This window comes from Plasmodium vivax, chromosome 11, assembly GCF_000002415.2.
Source record: "Plasmodium vivax chromosome 11, whole genome shotgun sequence".
Classification (NCBI taxonomy): Eukaryota; Apicomplexa; class Aconoidasida; order Haemosporida; family Plasmodiidae; genus Plasmodium; species Plasmodium vivax.
In genome coordinates, this window is record NC_009916.1 from 1512570 (window position 1) to 1529810 (window position 17241).

General features: G+C 52.0%; 6 protein-coding genes across 6 annotated transcripts, besides 7 other annotated features; 5 read left to right on the forward strand and 1 right to left on the reverse strand.

Moving 5' to 3' along the window:
* Positions 1-295: 295 nt before the first annotated feature.
* Positions 296-330: a microsatellite.
* Positions 331-1926: 1596 nt separating this feature from the next.
* PVX_113780 (hypothetical protein, conserved) lies at positions 1927-3051 on the forward strand (the record flags this gene model as incomplete). The annotated part of the gene is made up of 1 exon (XM_001616095.1): positions 1927-3051. One exon carries the CDS (start codon positions 1927-1929, stop codon positions 3049-3051), a length of 1125 nt encoding a protein of 374 aa, XP_001616145.1.
* Positions 3052-4255: 1204 nt separating this feature from the next.
* PVX_113775 (membrane protein pf12 precursor, putative) lies at positions 4256-5344 on the forward strand (the record flags this gene model as incomplete). The annotated part of the gene is made up of 1 exon (XM_001616094.1): positions 4256-5344. The coding sequence occupies one exon, from the start codon at positions 4256-4258 to the stop codon at positions 5342-5344; it is 1089 nt and encodes a 362-aa protein (XP_001616144.1).
* Positions 5345-5642: 298 nt separating this feature from the next.
* Positions 5643-5672: a microsatellite.
* Positions 5673-5996: 324 nt separating this feature from the next.
* Positions 5997-7328, forward strand: PVX_113770 (hypothetical protein, conserved; the record flags this gene model as incomplete). The annotated part of the gene is made up of 1 exon (XM_001616093.1): positions 5997-7328. One exon carries the CDS (start codon positions 5997-5999, stop codon positions 7326-7328), a length of 1332 nt encoding a protein of 443 aa, XP_001616143.1.
* Positions 6478-6501: a microsatellite.
* A 478-nt stretch (positions 7329-7806) lies between the features above and the next one.
* On the forward strand, positions 7807-8749 carry PVX_113765 (hypothetical protein, conserved). Its single transcript, XM_001616092.1, has one exon. It carries the CDS (start codon positions 8043-8045, stop codon positions 8406-8408), a length of 366 nt encoding a protein of 121 aa, XP_001616142.1. The 5' UTR covers positions 7807-8042; the 3' UTR covers positions 8409-8749.
* A 111-nt stretch (positions 8750-8860) lies between these two features.
* PVX_113760 (hypothetical protein, conserved) lies at positions 8861-10350 on the reverse strand (the record flags this gene model as incomplete). The annotated part of the gene is made up of 1 exon (XM_001616091.1): positions 8861-10350. Exon 1 carries the CDS (start codon positions 9563-9565, stop codon positions 8861-8863), a length of 705 nt encoding a protein of 234 aa, XP_001616141.1. The 5' UTR covers positions 9566-10350.
* A 590-nt stretch (positions 10351-10940) lies between these two features.
* Positions 10941-16728, forward strand: PVX_113755 (hypothetical protein, conserved; the record flags this gene model as incomplete). Its single annotated transcript, XM_001616090.1, has 8 exons — positions 10941-14873; positions 15026-15072; positions 15200-15272; positions 15428-15519; positions 15657-15810; positions 15991-16054; positions 16200-16510; positions 16627-16728. The coding sequence occupies 8 exons, from the start codon at positions 10941-10943 to the stop codon at positions 16726-16728; spliced, it is 4776 nt and encodes a 1591-aa protein (XP_001616140.1).
* Positions 15188-15227: a microsatellite.
* Positions 15486-15550: a microsatellite.
* Positions 16098-16149: a microsatellite.
* Positions 16239-16264: a microsatellite.
* Positions 16729-17241: the final 513 nt, after the last annotated feature.

Here is a 17241-nt window from a genome sequence, read left to right on the forward strand (position 1 = left end):
GTAAGCGGCGCAGGAGAGGCAAAAAAGGGGGAAAAAAATGAAAAAAAAAGGAAAAAAAAAGCTGAAGGGATGCTTTTTTCCGATCCCGAAAGTGACCGTCACGCATTTTTGGAGTGATTCCCCCCTTCTACGTAAGCCGCCAAACGATGGGTGGGGGAGGGCGCTTCTTTCCCACCTCGAGGCGGGATCGAATTCGCGAGGTAGGCGCCCCCCCGATAGGAAGCTAGAACGTGTCGCGCCACGTACATATGCGTATGTTTATATAGTCACTACGTATACGTATGCACGCTTTTTTTTTTTTTTTTTTTTTTTTTTCCTTACTCCCCCCCGGTGCATGCAGATCGCGCCGCTTTGCAGGGGAAGCACTCCCTGCATGTGCCAGTTTGGCGACTCTTGGGGAACGGCGGAGACAATTTGAAGTGGATACAGCGAGGGGCCCTGGTGGCACCCACTTGCGAGGAAGCGCGCCGGGAGAACTGCGACGAACTGCGGCGAGTACTGCAGCGAGAACTGCAGCCCGACCGACGGAGCGATATCTCCCCCCCTGTTGATGCAACTTTTTTTTTTTTTTTTTTTTTTCCCCACTGTGGAGAAGCATCGGAGTGGAAAATAAAAATAAGCGCGTGGAAGCAGCGCGCAACTTGAAAGAGGCAAATAACTAAATGCGACAAACCGAGCGCAACCCAGTTAAGGGACTCGGGCAACTTCACAAAATTTACCCGTAAGTGAAAGCCGCGGCCAGAACTGGGCGCGCAAAAGTATATAGAGGAAGGAAGGACCAACCACAGAGGAACCTACCAACCGAAATAAGCCATTTTTTTTTGCAAATCTGCAATTCTGAAGAAAGCGCACGTTGGGGGATCCTCCACTTGGGGGAAAACCACAGCCCACGAGGAGCTACGCGTATCTCTTCGCATATGACATGTGAGCAGGACGGGCAACTCGGAAGAAAAAAAAAAAAAAAAAAAAAAAAACCGCGAAAAGTGTGGTAAACGATATAAAAGTTACCTAGTTTGATGAGTTTTTTTTTTTTTTTTTTTTTTGTTCTACATTTCGAATGGCATATTTTACCGCCATCGTTGCGACACGGTTGAAAGGATAGCCGCGCGAGGAACGTCCTTTCCTCATCTTCCAATTTTTTTTGCTAACCGAGTTTCCTCGCAGGGGGCACTTTGGCGAAGGAAGCGAGGAGGGTCAAGCCGATAGAAGAGCGCAAACGGGGGGAGCAGTTCTTCGTAGCTCCCCGGTTGGGACTACTCCTTTTTGATTACGTCATTAGTACTTCTTCACTACGTTATTACTACCTATTTGGTATCTTTTTACTACCCTTTGATTACTTTTTTTTTTTTTTTTTTTTTTTTTTTAACCCGCGGATCCCCCACCCGGCTACGCAGGCGAATAAACCTACCCACTGATTCGCCCCCCTCTGGCCCCTTTCATGTCGCTCCGTGGCACCTCCACCTCCGCAGGGAGACACGCACGGCCGAAAGAGGGGCTGGGGAAAGGGGGGAAGCGCCACGCGAAGCCTGCCTGGGTAGCGCCAGTCTACGTGAGCACCCACCTGGGTAGCGGCGATCTGGGTGAAAGCCCACCTGTGTAGATACCCCCCTGTTTAGCTGCCCCCCTGTGTGGCTGCTCACCTGTTTAGCCGCCCCCCTGTGTGGCTGCCCCCCCGTGTGGCTACCCACCTCCGGGAAAGGCGCCACCGCATGGAAAAACAACCGGTGATGTGAAGGCAGAGCGGAAGAGGCAAAAATGAGGGTCGGCCACTTTTCCTTCGTGCGACTTCTCCTTTTGCAGAGTCTCTTGGTGCAGCGGCTCCCCGTGCAGAAGCAGCAGCAGAGCTCCATCCCCGCGCGGAAGCACCCCGAAGAAGAGGGGGGGGGCCCCTCCCCCCAGAACGCCCTCGCCCAAGTGGCGAACCAGATGAAAGGGACGTGCGACTTTTCGAGGGCGCCCCTGAATGTGTCTTGCAGTGAGAATGAGATAGTGGCTTTGCCGGGCGGGGAGGGCGCCATGGTAAGCGGCACCACCGGGAGCACCGCTAACGATGAACGCGCGCGGCACTGCGTGCAGTTCACGAAAGGATTCGACGTGCTGACCTTCGTTTGTCCCAAGAGGAGCAGCGAGGACTACAGCGGAGTGGAGATCAGACCGATGAGCTGCTTCGAAACAGTCCGACGGACAGACGGAACCAACCAGCAGTTGAGTGAAGTGCTAAAAGGGGTGCAGCTGGAAAATAGGGACACAGACTTGTTAAGCATCAGGAGGGTTTTTATCCCACCGACCATTTACCAGAATTTTATTTTTGAATGCTCATGCGATAATAGCTTGACGTTTTGGAAGAACAAGATGGGGGCCAGGGGCATCATGCGCGTTCACCTGAGGAGGAACATCCTTTTTGGCTGCGACTTTGACCACACAGGGGGGGTGGAATATACAGGAGGTCTGGGGGGGGAGCTGCCCATGGCAGATGAAGCTAGTGTAGGGTCGGCATACGATAGGTCAGCTGGCGGAGGGTCGGCAGAGGATAGGTCGGCTGGCGGGGGGTCCGCCGACGATTGGGCCTTCTGGCGGAACGCTGGCCCAAGTGCAGAGGAACTCGCGGAGAAGAACAAAACGGCCTTCACAAATTTCTACCCCCCCGGGGAAGTGAGCCTCGCCAAGGAGAAGGGCCTCGTGTGCGACGTGAAGATAACGAAGAGGGAAGTGTACCTGGGGCTGGTGTGCCCCCCCGGCTATGAGATGTACCCGAGCAATTGTTTCGAGAGGGTGCTACAGAAAGATGGCAGCATCGTAAGGGTGAGCGAGTTGCTCAAACACGACGTTTCGTTTCATGCGGACGGCAACAGGAGGATGTCCTTTGCCACGTTTACTCTTAACAGGAATGAAAACCCCCAGGGGTTTTCCTGCATGTGCCTTAACGTGCAGGCCCCCGAGGCGCCGCCCCTGCAGGCCAATTTCGCTTTCCACAACTACGAGTCCGCCGGCGTTCGCTTCGGTTTGCCCTGCGCCTTGGTCGCGCTCGTCCTGCTGGCGCTCTGCCTGTGAGGGGGGTGCTGCGCGTTTAGCGCGTCAAGCGGCGCGTTTAGCGCATTGAGCGGCTGGTTTTGCCGCTCCTTTTGCCGCTCCTTTTGCCGCTCCTTTTGCCGCTCCTTTTGCCGCTCCTTTTGCCGCTCCTTTTGCCGCTCCTTTTGCCGCTCCTTTTGCAGTGCCACTCCTCCGCATCTCCTTTTTTTTTTTTTGTAAAATTTTTCCCACCAATTTGTACCCCTTCGTGCCAGTTTACACCCCCCACGTTCGAATCGTTCACTTATGGCTGCTTCACTTTTTTTTTCCCCCCCCAACGAAAACTTTACAGCATTAAAATAAACGCGTTTGTTTTGGTAAACCCACTGTTGTCTTGCGTGAGGCGGCACCAGTGGAGAGGCGCGCGGGGTGCGTCACCCCATGGCTGGCGCCGACCCATGTGCGGTGAATCCTCCCCCCATGCACGCGCATAGCGCGCATAGCACGTATAGCACGTGTAGCACATATAGCACATATAGCACATATAGCACATATAGCACATATAGCACATATAGCACATATAGCACACAGTTAAGTGAAGATTGTGGGGTGGGACATTCGCGCGAGACGGCTGAATGGGGGGTAATTTTTTTTTTTTTTCCCCCCCGTGTGCACGAATGCGTTGGTGCAGTCGAGCGGCCCCTGCCAGACGGGTCACCCGGAGCGATTCGTCCACCCGCTTGGTGCACCTCCCCGCGTAGTGCACCCCCTTGCAAGGGGCGATCTGTTGCTGGGCGGGTCGCAGCATGCTCGTCGCAGCGTGCACCAACACATTCGTGCACATCTGAGCTGACTCCCCATGGAGGGGGGTGCCCCCCCACACCCCGCCTGGGTATGCGCGTTTTTCCAAAAAAAATTCCTCTTCCCTCCGCTTGGGCGAAAGACGCAAGTACGAACGAATGAGTTCCCACGCACACGCGCAGGCGCAAGCGTTCGGTCAGCCCCGCGAAGTAGCACTGCGCGCCGTCGGAAGGGACGGCCGGATTGGACTTTCCCCGCACTGATCGCTAGATAGCGGTTCATATCGGTTCATAGTGGTTCATAGCGCTTCGTACCGCCTCACACCGCTTCGTACCGCTTAACACCGCCTCACCCCGCCTCACACCACCTCCCACCGCTTAACCCCGCTTAACACCGCCTCACACCACCTCCCACCGCTTAACCCCGCTTAACACCGCTTAACCCGATGCGCATTGCGAAGGCCGCGCTGTGCGGGCAGCTGCTCATCTGGTGGCTGTCCGCCCCGGCGGAGGGGTTCACGCACACGTGCGATTTTAATGATGAGCTGAGCCTCGAGTTTGATGAGCGGCAGATGACCAATGGAGAGCAAATCTGCACTCTCAAACCGGACGTGCTGGACAAAGTGGTGATCAAATGTGGGGCGGAGAGGAAAAACTACGAGTTGCTGCCGAATAACTGCTTCGAGCAGGTGTTCACCTCAAAGTCGATAGAGGACGCGAAGAACGCGCATAACGCGCATAACGTGCATAACGTGCAGAACGCGCAGCAACTGGTGGAGTATCTCCACGGAGCTGCCGCCATCGTAAAGAGGAAGCAAAACGAGACCAACGCGGACGAAAAGAAAAGCTACGACGATGTATCCTTTCGAGTCCCACCCAATTTAGAAAAAGAACAGAAGGCACTCTACTGCGTCTGCCAAAATAAAGCCAAAATCAGGGTGCGAAAAAGAAGTGGGGAAGAATACGATAAGGAAATTTTTAACTTGGGAATTATAGAAGTGTTGATTCCCTCTCTTCCTAAAAAGATTGATGGTTGCGATTTTACTAAGAATACTTCTCCTCTGTTTACCAAAGGGTATGATGCGAATTTCTATAAAACGATTGAAAATAAAGATGATGTCATTTGCAAAGTGAAAGCTACTGAGGGGAAACTCATTGGCTTTAAGTGCCCAGCTGATTATGCCATCGAGCCAGAGGAATGCTTCCTACAAGGGTTTAACCTCAGTGGGAAGAAGGAGCAACTCCGCACCAAAATTGAACTCACAGATCTGGTGATGGACCACTATAATAAAATTTTTTATGCCCGTGTTCCCCAGAGGATATATCAAAATATGCACTTCTTTTGTGCTTGCGTTTTGGAAGAAAAGAGACTCGTCGCTCACTTTGAGTTTGCCACCACTCCAGACGATCAAAATAGTGTGAGTGAGCCACGTGCGGCGAATGTTCTGCAGGGCCGCAGTGCTGGGAGTGCAGCCTTTGGACCGGGCCCCTTCCTCCTCCTCCTGCTCTCGGGGGTCCTTTTCTTTATAATGTAGTGCTACCGTGCAGTTCAAGGGGGGGGGGGGGCGGCAGAAGCTGCAAAAGCTATGTAACACCGGCTAGCTGCTGACCCACCTTGGGAGTGTATTCCCCTCGGGGGAGGGGAGAGAAGCAGATAGAACCCCTTGCCGAGCATTTTTTTTTTTTTTTTTTTTTCACCCCCGTCACGGTGGGCGCCAACTTCGCACCAGCTTAACTATTTTGATTTGTTTTTTTAAACTTTGCTAATTTGTTGTGCCTTTTGATTGACAACGCGGAGCGGTTTGGCTTCCCTCTGCGGAGCAGTTTTGCATCCCTCTTTGGGAGTAACTCGGCTACCCACTTTGCGGAGCAGACTGACTACCTGCCTTGCCGCCTCCTCGGGGCACTTCCCCGGCGCACGCCCGACGGCTGTTCAGCTGGCTATTTTCCACCCGCGGAAGTTTGTCCCTGCCGCTTAACGTTGCTTCCTCTTCCACGGGTGACACGCGGAGGGGCGCATAATCAGTAAGGCGCTCATTTCGGGAGAGGCCGCGTGGAGCGCAACAGGGTGGAAGCGTAACCGGGTAGAGGCGTAACCGCCATAGCGCGTACCTCTTACCGATCACCCCTCACCGCTAACGCTAACGCTACCGCTACCGCTACCGCCGCCACTACCGCCTCCTTCCGATGGAGGGGGGGGGCCGCCCCAGGGCGCCCTGCGAGGAGTGCGGGGAGAAAAACATACGCATGGTGAAGCCCTCCGACAGGAAGAAGCTCTGCAGGGACTGCTTCACGGAGGGCTTCGAAGAACACGTGCACGAGACCATCCTAAAGAAACGCATGTTCGAAGAGAAAGACAAAATCTGCATTGCCGTGTCAGGCGGAAAAGACTCTAGTGTCCTAGCACACGTGCTTGTTCAAATTAGGAGGAAGCACAACTACAAGTGGGACCTATTCCTCTTGGCCATCGATGAGGGTATAAAAGGCTACCGGGATGACTCCCTAAAAATTGTTTTTAAGCTTCAGGAGAAGTACCATCTCCCCCTCAAAGTCCTAAAATTCGAAGACATCTTCACCTACACCATGGACGCCGTTGTTAGTTTTATTGGGAAGAAGAACAACTGCACCGTTTGCGGTGTGTTTCGGAGACAGGCAATGGAGAGGGGTGCACTACTGTTTAATGCCACCAAGCTGGTGACGGGGCATAATGCAGACGACTTGGCGGAGACCATTCTGATGAACATGTGCAGGGGCGACTTGGAGAAGCTCGCCAAGGGCGTGGAGGGGGCGGCGGCGGTGGAGAGAGAAGAAGTGGCCAAAGAAGAGGTGGCCAAAGAAGAGGTGGCCAAAGAAGAGGTGGCCAAGGAAGAGGCGGCCGAAGTGGCCACCTGCTGCGGCGGCGAGTGCGCGCGGGGAGAAGCCTCTACAGAGCGGGGGCAGAGGCCCCCAAGTGGAATGGACACTCGAGGCGCCCGAATGGAAGCTTCTCCCCCCACCCATGGGGAGCCCGCCCCACCCGAAGAGGAGCACCCGTTCTTCCTCCCCCGACTGAAGCCCCTCATGTGGTGCTACGAAAAGGAAATCGTTCTATACGCATTTTACAAACAGCTGGACTACTTCAGCACAGAGTGCACCTACTCCCCCAACTCATTCCGCGGGAACTTGCGGAGCTTCATAAAAGACCTGGAGATGATTAACCCGCAGTTTATCCTTAACATCATTCACTCGTCCGAATTTTTCTACCACAACAGCAGCAGGAGGAAGGTGCTCCAGGTGTGCGCGAGCTGTGGCGCCTACACGTCCAACCCTGTTTGCAAAGCTTGCCTCATCGTGGAGGGGCTGCGAAATTATAAGGACAACTCGTTTCTCTACGCCAACAAGAAGAAGGGGGAGAAGGGGGAGAAGGGGCAGAGGCGCCGCATCCCCATACGGTACGACGGGGGGGCCGCGGCAGGTGTGGAAGGTGCCAAGAGCGATGGTAGTGGTAAAGCGGGGGGTGGAGCGGAAGCTCCTGCTTAGAATGAGGTGACACATAATCCACATCGCTATGAAAGATAAGAAGTTTATTTTTTGCTTTTTTTTTTGAGCCATATGATAGGGTTGGCGAATTGTACCCCCTCCTGGCCCTCCCCACCATCTGCGCAGCCGTCGCATAAACGCCCCCCTCAGTTGGGCCATGTTTGGGTTGCTCTTTTCTGCGTGTATGTTGGGTGCAGCCCGTTGTATGTTTTTATTATTTTTTTTTTTTTTGTGTGTACGTACACCAACTGCTAACCGGGAGTGCCCCCTTTGCTCCCCCGTTGCCACCCTTTTAAGATTTGCCTTCGTCTGCTCGCTCGAAGAAAACGTAGGCATGTAGGCATATTGCCACGTAGCCATATAGCCAGCCGGTGCAGCGCCGCACGTCAGTGGGGTCCATTTGCGGAGAAGGGGAAGACCGCGCAGTAGTTATTTTATTTGCTCTCCTACAACTTTGTCATTTTTTTTTTTTTTTTTTCCCAGCTAGCCAATTTAAAAATTGTTGTCCCTTCCCAATTCGCTGTAGAGACAGTTGTCTTGGATGTCTCTCCCTCCCACAGCTGCAACTGCGGGTGTATGTTTTTGGAGGCATCCGGTTGATCCCACCCCCTGTAGGTTGGAGTGATAAGCAGCGGGCACCGGGCTGTAGTGTTACCGCGCAGTATCACCGCCAATTCCCCCTTTCGCGCTTCGCCCCTTTTTGCGCTTCCCAAAATGAGCAAAACCGGCCAGGGCGCAAACATCGTGGAGGAAACCTACCTCTCCTCCATCCGGAGGGTACAGGAAAGCATAGAATCGAGCAAGCACCATTTAAGAGAAAACAACAGGATACAAATGAGCTTTAAGGACTGCGATTATGCAATTAAAAACCACACAAACGAAGTTGCCAAGTTGATGAAGGATGCTAGTCACATGAGAGGAGTGGCGAGCACCACCATAAGTGAGTATTACAGCTGGCTCATCAAGTGCGATGGGTTTATTAAGAGCTTAACTTGTGAAGACATAAGTATGAAGATCAACGAGGTGTTCGAGGGGGTCACTGCGGAGATAAACAGCCGGTGCAAGCCGGTTCTTCTGTAGTAGGCAAGTGATCTCTTATGTGTGCATCCCGGATGAGTTAATCTATCCCCTGAGAGATGCCAATGAGTGGTCAGAAGCTGCTCGTAATGTTTTGTTACCACCCGGTGACTTCTCCCCCCTTTGTAGTTTTTTTTTTTTGTTTTTTTCCTAACATTTTTGTGCCACTCCACGTGTGCGAACTAAGCGGAAAAAACGGCTAACATAACATGCGCAGATGGAAACGCGATGGGTGAGTCGCTCACCGTGATGCCTCTCTCCTTCGCACAGTTAAGCAAATCAACGTAAAGTGGGAAAGCGACTCGGAGGGCCATCCACCCGCACCTCGCGGAGGAAGACCCCCCACACATACATACACACATACAAATATGCACACACATACACATAAGCACATACAAACATACACATAAGCACACACACATATACATACAAACACACACGCACCCTTCCCCGCGCTACTTGTACATGTGGCGGTAGACATCCAGGATGTACCTGCGACTGGCGGTGCTCCTCCTGAAGCTCTTCTGAGGCTCCATGGCGGGATACTTCTCCTTAAAGTGAATATAATTGGTTGTTATCACCTTGCCGTTCATAATTTTTTTATGAAAATACTCCTCAGCTAGCTGAAATGTTTTAAAAATTTTTTTCAGCTCACCATCGCTCAAGCATTCCTGCAAGGCGATCGCAACGGCGTTTTTTGTTTCATTTGGATAATTGCTCACACCAATGCATAGCTGCAAAAAGTGGTTGCATAAAACATTGTTAATTATGTTCGAATTCAAAATGTTGTAAAAATCTGGGCCCAATTTTTCATAAATTTTGGTATAACTTTTGTATTTAAATTTGCCAATTGACCTGTACAGGTCAGGTAAAATTATGCACACATTTTTTAAATCTTCACAATTTAAATAATTTAAAATATTTTTTATTGCCAGTCCACTGTTCTTTTCCAGGGAAGTTACTGGTTTGATTAAAATGATGTTGTTCTTCTCGCAAATGAAAGAGTTAACGTTACTGACGTGGTTCCACTCGTCCATGCTGTACCTTTGCCGCAGGTAATTCACGTACATTCTGGCGACGTCCCCTTTGCACTGATGGGACGCAGCTCCCCTTTTTAGTTCGTTCCCCAGGGCGATTAAAACTTTGGGTCCGTTTCTCATTTGGTGTTAACTTCCGGTGAAGTGAAATTGCACACGTGGGGGGAAATCCTTTTTTTTGGGTGTTCTCTGGGTTTTCTTTTGGGGGGGGTTGCTCTACAATTCGCTCTGCTCCTTCTCTGCGCAGGATCCATCCCTGTTATGCGAAGCGGTAAGTTATCTTTCCTCCGGTGTGGCGGTATGGCGGTGTAGCGATGCGGCAGCCGATTGGGGGGCACCCACCGGTTGGAAGCCGCATATATCGTGGTGACCGTGCTTCCCCTAAACGCGCAGGCAGAGGAAGAGCCCGGCGCTGACGAAGGACAACCCAAGCACGGACTTGAAGGAGAAGGCCCGCTTAAAGAGTGCCATTTCAGTGAGGAAGGTGAATACAAAGCAGAGGACGTTGCACAGAGGCATTACCAAAGATATGTCGCCCTGCCCTAACAGGTAATAATAAAGTACAGACCCTGCTTGGTTAAACAGATATGGGATTACTACATACCAATTGTTCAGCAGACCAATGGTTACACGAAAGAGACCTTTCTGTTTTTCCTCTTCCCCCCTTGCGCATCCTTTTTTCATGAATGCATTCGTGCATCCCCAGAGAAGTCCCACTAAGAGGTACAGGGCTAAGTGCATGTTTTACGAAGGCATTCCGCAGCAGCGACGCGATGGTGACTGCGTTTGGCTAATCCGCTGCTTTGGTGTGTATTCCCTTACGTTGCAACATAATTGGGGGGGAATAATTAAAATGACTTAAACGCATTCCTCGCAGCGGCTTTCTCCTTTTGCCTGCACATGGTCATATTTTTCGCAAACACGCCGGGGAAAAAAAAAAGGAAAGATGCCCCCCGGGCGTATCCCCCGGCTGCGTTGCCATATTGCCACATTGCTGCGTATCCCGCGCATTTTGCGTGTTTTTATTTTTCAATTTTTTCCCCCGAGCGCCGCAAAAAATCGCGCGAGCGTATTCCGCCGAAGAGTTGTATTCCCTCGTGCATGCGCACACTTGTGTTGGTTTGTTGGCTGGCTGGCTGTTTTTTTTTTTTTTTTCTTTTCATTTTATAATCAGCTTGTTCGCCATTGTGTTCCCGTTTTTGCAATTTCCAGTTTCGTTTGGCTGTTTGTAAGTTGTCCATCGCCGCGGAGGGGAGGCCGCGCGCGTTGTCTTTCAGGTGAGGCGGCCAAGTTGAGGCGGCTAAACTGCGTCCGCTAAGCTGCGCCACCCGAGTCGCCCCCCTCGCGGCAACTCCACTTTCAAAGGACGCACCCTTTTCGCCCAAACGTGGATCCCCCCCGGGAATTTTCACCCTTCCGCTCAGAGAACACGCATAAGCTGCGCGGCAGCTAAGGCGGCCCTCGTGTTCGCCCCTCGCGTTCGCCCCCCCGCCGCAAAATGCTGCTGGACCTGTCGAACTGCCACCTGCGGAGCCTGGAGGACTCCGACGTGATCCTGGAGAAGCTGATCGAGCAGAACGCAGACTACACGAGCGTGACCTACCTAGACGCATCCAACAACTCCATCCGCTCGCTAAAAGGACTCAGCTCTTTTGAAAATCTGAAGACCCTAAATATCTCAAACAACTGCTTAACTTCCTTGGATGGAGACTTCATCCCCCCCTCCACGGAAAAAATAATTGCTCACCATAACGACCTCACGGATATATGCTTCAAGGGGGTTAAGAAGCTACCAGGGGTGAAGAATCCATCGGGGGGAACTCAGCAGAAAGAAGTGCAGAGTGATTCGCACCATGGGGGGGAGACAAAAGAGGAGGGGAGACCCAAGTGCGGTGCACCCCCCTCGAGTGCTGTCTCTTGCCAGGAGGAGAAAGGAGAGGACTCACCCAATTCTTCCTACGGCGACTCGTACAGAAGCCACGTAATGAATGAAAAAATATTTTACACTAATGGAGACTTGCCACTTAACAGACTGGCATTCCTAGATGTGAGCTTTAATAAAATTAAAAAGCTAACCACCTTCGAGAGGTACCTACACATCATAAATAAGAAGAATCGAGAGAGGAGCCTCGAAGGAGGGTACTCAGATGAAGGACACATAAAAGAATTTATTTCTAATAAAACTGAGCAAGATGTTATGCTGTTGTTTTTTAATTCCCTAGATACTCTCTACCTTCGGGGGAATAAACTCACCAACTTAAAAGGATTAAGTGTTTTTAAAAATTTGAAAGTTTTGGACCTCCGCTCCAATCTGATTAACCACCCGGTTCAACTGTTTTACCTCCTCGACAACAAGAACTGGCTGAAGCGATACAATGAGGAGCACTCCACTGGCAGCTTCTCCCCCGGCTGCCGCTTAACTGACTGCCGGTCGTACTTCCTCTCCGTCCTGCAAAAGTACAGGAACCTCAAGTGCCTGCAAAACCTGTTTCTGCGGGGCAACCAGCACGTGCTCAGGCCCAAGCACTTGTTCCTCAGCGTCTGCGACGTCCTCCGGTGCGCCAACGCGCGCGGCCGCTTCACCACGGACGTAGCGGGGGGGGAAGCGGGGGAGGAAGCGGATGCGGTAGGTGAGGAAGCGGATGCGGTAGGTGAGGAAGCGGATGCGGTAGGTGAGGAAGCGGATGCGGTAGGCGAGGAACCGTATGAGGTAGGCGAAGAACCGTATGAGGTAGGCGACGACGCGCTGGACGCCGAGGGAGAGGAAGACCTGGTGAGCAATCTCCTCAGCGCCGCCAGCAACAGAGCGGTCAGCCAAACGGGGGAGGGGGGATACTCAGACGGGGGCGACTTAGACGAGGGCGACTTAGACGAGGGCGATTCACATGGAGGCGATTCAGATGGGGGATACTCAGATGGGGGCTATTCAAACGGGGGCTATTCGGATGAGGCCTACTTAGACGAGTCCCTCACCGATAGGGGAAAGGAGCCGTCTGAACAGGTGCAGAATTTGAGGAAGGCGGTGGTGCCCAGTTTGGAGGCCAGCTTGTCGGCCAGCTTGGTGGCGAACGAGGCTGGAGAGAGTAACCTTCCCGTGAGGCACCAGATAAGAGGAGAGAGGAATGCCCCCGAGAAGGCCAGCGAGCCAAACGGCTTGGCGAAAAGAAGGGGCCCCCCGAACGGCGCGGGGGAGTTGGAGGAGACGAGTGCGTACCGCTACCTGAGGGAGGAGAGAGACGACGTGCACGAGGATGCCGCCCCATCGGAGGAGGCACCCGAGGATGCCATCCCATCGGAGGAACTTATAGAAAAGCTCATTAACCGAATAAGCCGGAAGGTGTCCACGAATACCCCCAAGTTGGTAACACCCATAAGTGGAAGGACAAAAGACAACGTGAAGGAGCGACGTTTCCGTGGGGAGGAACCCCCCGTGATGGAGATAAGCCATAGGGGATCGATTAATGGTGGGGGAAAAACCCAGGGGGTGAGGGTCTCAAGCGTTGAAGGTGAAAGTGGGTCGACGTATGAAGGAGTGGTCAGGCAGGAGGGGCTCGGCGATTCGTCTTGCGATGGAGGAGAAGCCGACGAATTGGAAGCCGACGAATTGGATGCCGACGAATTGGATGCCGACGAATTGGATGCTGAACGACCCGCCGCTCCCCCAAATGGCCTGCTCCACGTTGCCCGCGCGCGCAGCGCAGTGAATGTCGAGGAGGACGAAACGAGTTGCTCCTTCTCCTCCGTCGTGAAGACCAACCAGGCGAAGAGCGTTTTAAAGGAAATCCTAATCGGCAGCAAGGGGCTGGACAGGTACAGCTCCCACAACTCTTCCTCCATGGGCAGCGACGTTTTTGAAGGCGACTCGGATGGGGCGAGCACTGCGGGGGAGGACCCAGCGCGGGGGGACACCACACGGGGGAAGCCAACACAGGGGGGGACTACACAGGGGGAACCAACGCAGGGGAATAATCGGAGCGGAAAAGGCGTGGGTGCAGGTCAAATTAGGGTTGCACCCCAGAAGGGTAGTCACGCCGATGCAGCGTTAACTGCTCGCATGAGGGAGCACAAGCGTGGAGAGGGCAACGGAGGGGTTCCCCCCAACGAGCGATTCTGCAGGGAAGGCAACGGAGGAGTTCCCCCCAACCCGGGATTCTTCAGAGGCAGTCAAGCGGGCAAAACGAGGGGAGCAGGTGAACCAAATGATGAGAAGATAAAATGGCTAGCTAAAAAGGGGACTCTCAATGATGAAGTCCATGTGAAGAACGCCAAAACAGCAGCTTCTGGGAATGGCGCAAAAGGAGACTGTCTCGATGGAAGGAGAAAGTCAAAGGGTGGGGGGAACTTTGCCTTGGTGACTAAGGGAGTAGCTAGCAGGAGAACCAACGTGGGAGACCCACCAGGAGAGAAAGGCACTCTGAAGAGAGCGAGCGAAAGGCTGCGCACAAGTGGAGAGGCGAAAGAGGAAAAACAAATTTCCAAGGAGGGAGAGAAAAATGAGACAAAAGTGAATGACAGGGAGATGCGGGAGGAGAGGAAGAAAGCGTTGATGGGGCTTCTTAAGCTAGACCTATGTAAAGGTGAAAAGGGGAAGAGACGTGGGAGAGTAGACACGAGTAACCACCCATGTGTGTACCAGTCGAAGGATAAAAAATGCGGTGACTACTCTGCATCTGTCAAATCAGAATCCACAGACGTAACCGAGAGGGACTCACGTAAGCATGTCCTCCAGGGGGAAGAGAAGCTCCGCTTGAATTTCCCCTACGGCAACGACTTGGGGGAGCTGCACAGGGCGAGGGGGATCAGCGTCTACGCGTACCCGGTTCGCATACAGGGGGTCACGGCCGCAGGGGGGGGGAGCGGAAAGGGGAGCGAAGGGGGGAGCGAGGAGGGAAGAACCCATGACAAAGAAGGCAGCCACGATGAGGAAGGCAGCCACGATGAAGGAGGCAGTCACGATGAGGAAGGCAACCACGAAGAAAGCAACCACCAACTAAGCAACCGCGACGAATTAAGCATGCCTGGGGAAGAGTCCCCCGAGGGCCCCGCCCCCTCCAGCAGCGCCGAAATCCTGCAGAGACTGAGCGACCTGCAAGCGACCAGCGAGAAGGACGCGACCCTCAGCAACAGCCTGGCCCTGCACCTGAAGGAAGTCTGCCTCACGCTCGGCAAAGAAAAGCAACAGAGCGATATCCTTCTAGGCCAAAATGAGAAGCTAGAGATAGAAATAAAGCGGCTAAAAGAAAGCAAGCAAAAGCTAAAGACAAAAATGAAGAAACTGGAAGACTGCTACAAGCAAAAGTGCAAACTTGTCAAGAGGTACCAGCACATGAGGCGGAGGTTCAAAGTGGTCGAGCAGGATCAGGTGGAAATGCCCGACGATGATATGGATCACCAGAACAAATACATCGAAAACGCGATGGAGCAGCTCTACGTGAGTTTTTGCGTGTGAAAGCGGGGCGTCCCTCCATGCGTCGGAAGACGCGCCCTATGTACATATCATTTATGTGTCGTATGGGCCCCATGGAGAACACGCAAAAAAGGGTATCACTTTTTTTTTTTTTTTTTTTTTTTCCCATTCCGCAGAACGTATTCTCCGACGTGTTTGGGGAAAACCACGTCATGACGAAGAGGTAAAGCGGAGGATATGCCAAAAAAAGGGGAATCATTTCCACACGTGGGAAGACCTCGGCGATGTTGTTTTCGGCCAACGAGAATAACTCATGAGTAGCTTTATTATTTTCGTTCCCCCCCCCGCAGGATAGAAAGCCTAGCCAATGTGTACATAAAAAAGGAGAAGAGCGTGGAAATACAAATGGTCACGCAGAGGAAGGTAAGTCAGACTGGGGAGTCAAAAAAAAAGGACAGAAAAATATATATAAATAAATATATAAAATAATGTATAAACAAATGTATGAATAGATAGGCACACCCAAATGGACACACGAAAAGGACACACTCGGCCGTTCCCCCCCTTCCCCGCCGCAGCAACTGGAGCTTCTAAAAAACGTGGAGGAAATCGTAAAAAAGAAAAACGAGTACTACTGCGAGCTGCAGAAGAAGAACGAAATTATTGCCAGGTGAGCGCGAGCGATAGCACTGCTGTGTGTAGCTGCACAGAATGTTACGCGTTTTTCCCCTTTGGGGGGAGTGCTCTGAGGACGCGTTACCGCCCGTGCTAACCCCTTTCCCCTTGTGTGCAACTTCCCCCGCGCAGCTTAAATAGCAATTTGGCCAAAATAACACAAAGCGTCGCGGACATGAAGAATGGCGTTCTCGAAAGCGAACAGAAGATGAAAGACTTGACGGCGCAGCTGGCGAAGAAGGAGGCCCTCCTAAAGGAATTCGAAAGGAAAAACAGCCAAATGATGGTAAGACGCGCTCGTTCTGTTCTGCGCTTGGGGGAAGTTTGCGTCAGCTAGCCAAAAGGAAGAAAAAAAAAAAAAAAAAAAAAAAATCATAAAAAGTGGAAAAAGTGTAAAAAAATACCTGAACCGTTCAGAATGTTCACCCCATTTGGCTGTTTTTTTTTTTTTTTCTGAACAACTCAGGACGAAAAGGAGAAGCTGTTTCAGAAGGAACGAGCGCAGTTGCTGGACCTACTCAATGGTAAAGGTAACAAAGGGGGGAGAATGTTCCCCTTTCCCTGCGTGTGTACAAAGTGGAGAATGTGGGAATGCTTTAGTCAGCTGTACCGAGTTGGATGTATCGCGTCTGGCTTACCCCATTTCGCGCACCGCCCTTCCCCCCCTTCGCTCAGACGAAAACGTCAAAAGCGTGAAGCACTACAAAGAAGAAATAAAATGCCTGGAAGATAAACTGAAAAACTATTTGGACCGCAATGTGCACAGAATGCACGACAAGAACTACGAACTGATGGTCGACAAGCTGCACGACGAACAAATAAAAATGCACTCCCTGCTGACCGAGAAGGAAAAAATTATTAACGAGAAAAACATCCAAATAGAGAACCTGGAGTCCCAGTTGCAGTCCTGGGCCGACGAGGCCACCAACTGGGTGGTCGTGGCGGACAAGCACACCAAACTGATAACGAACCATAACATATTGAAGGTGAGGCGGAGGGGGAAAGCGAAGGGGCGGTCTGCCCTTCAGCCAATCTGCCCATCCGACCATCCACCATTGCGTTCTTTTCTTCCATTTCATTTTTTGCCTCACCCCCTCTGCAGAAAAACTACGAAGAGCTCAAGTACAAATACATCATGGACATGAAATACGTCCAAACGAACAAAAACGAGAAAGTGAAGGAGCTGATGCGGAAATACGCATAGGGACACTTTGGCTGGGCCATTGCGCTCTGGGGTTTTTACCTGCACACGGATGGGGTGATTAGACTTCCTCTCCAGTTTTGTCTCGGCTGACCATTTTGGAAAGCCCCCCTATGATGGTACAGTACAAAAATTTTAACTTTTTTTTTTTTTTTTTTTTTAAAATGCGAAATGGCTGCAAAGTTGTTTTTGGTGTGACGTACGCATCCGCATTGGGGGTCAGCGTTTTTCCCCATTTTTCCCCACCGGCGGCTTCCTTCATCTGCGCTTTATATATGTGTCTCCCCCCAGTAGAAGCACTTAAGAATGCTTTCCTCCCTTTTTGTGGCGCCCCCCGGCAGTTGTAATGTTTTCCCCACGATCCGTTCACGCGCACAACGGGGTGCGTTTTGTTTTTTTTTTTTTTTGTCATTTTTGTCACTTGTTTGCCACTTTTTTGTTATTTTTTAAATTTTCGCCTCCGCGCGCACACGTAAAGAATCATCCGCGCATGGGCAGCTATGCAAAGACATACGT

What these genes read in the sequence shown, in the direction of transcription:
- PVX_113765 (XM_001616092.1), top strand. Translation starts at nt 8,043, where the DNA reads ATGAGCAAAACCGGCCAGGGCGCAAACATCGTGGAGGAAACCTACCTC.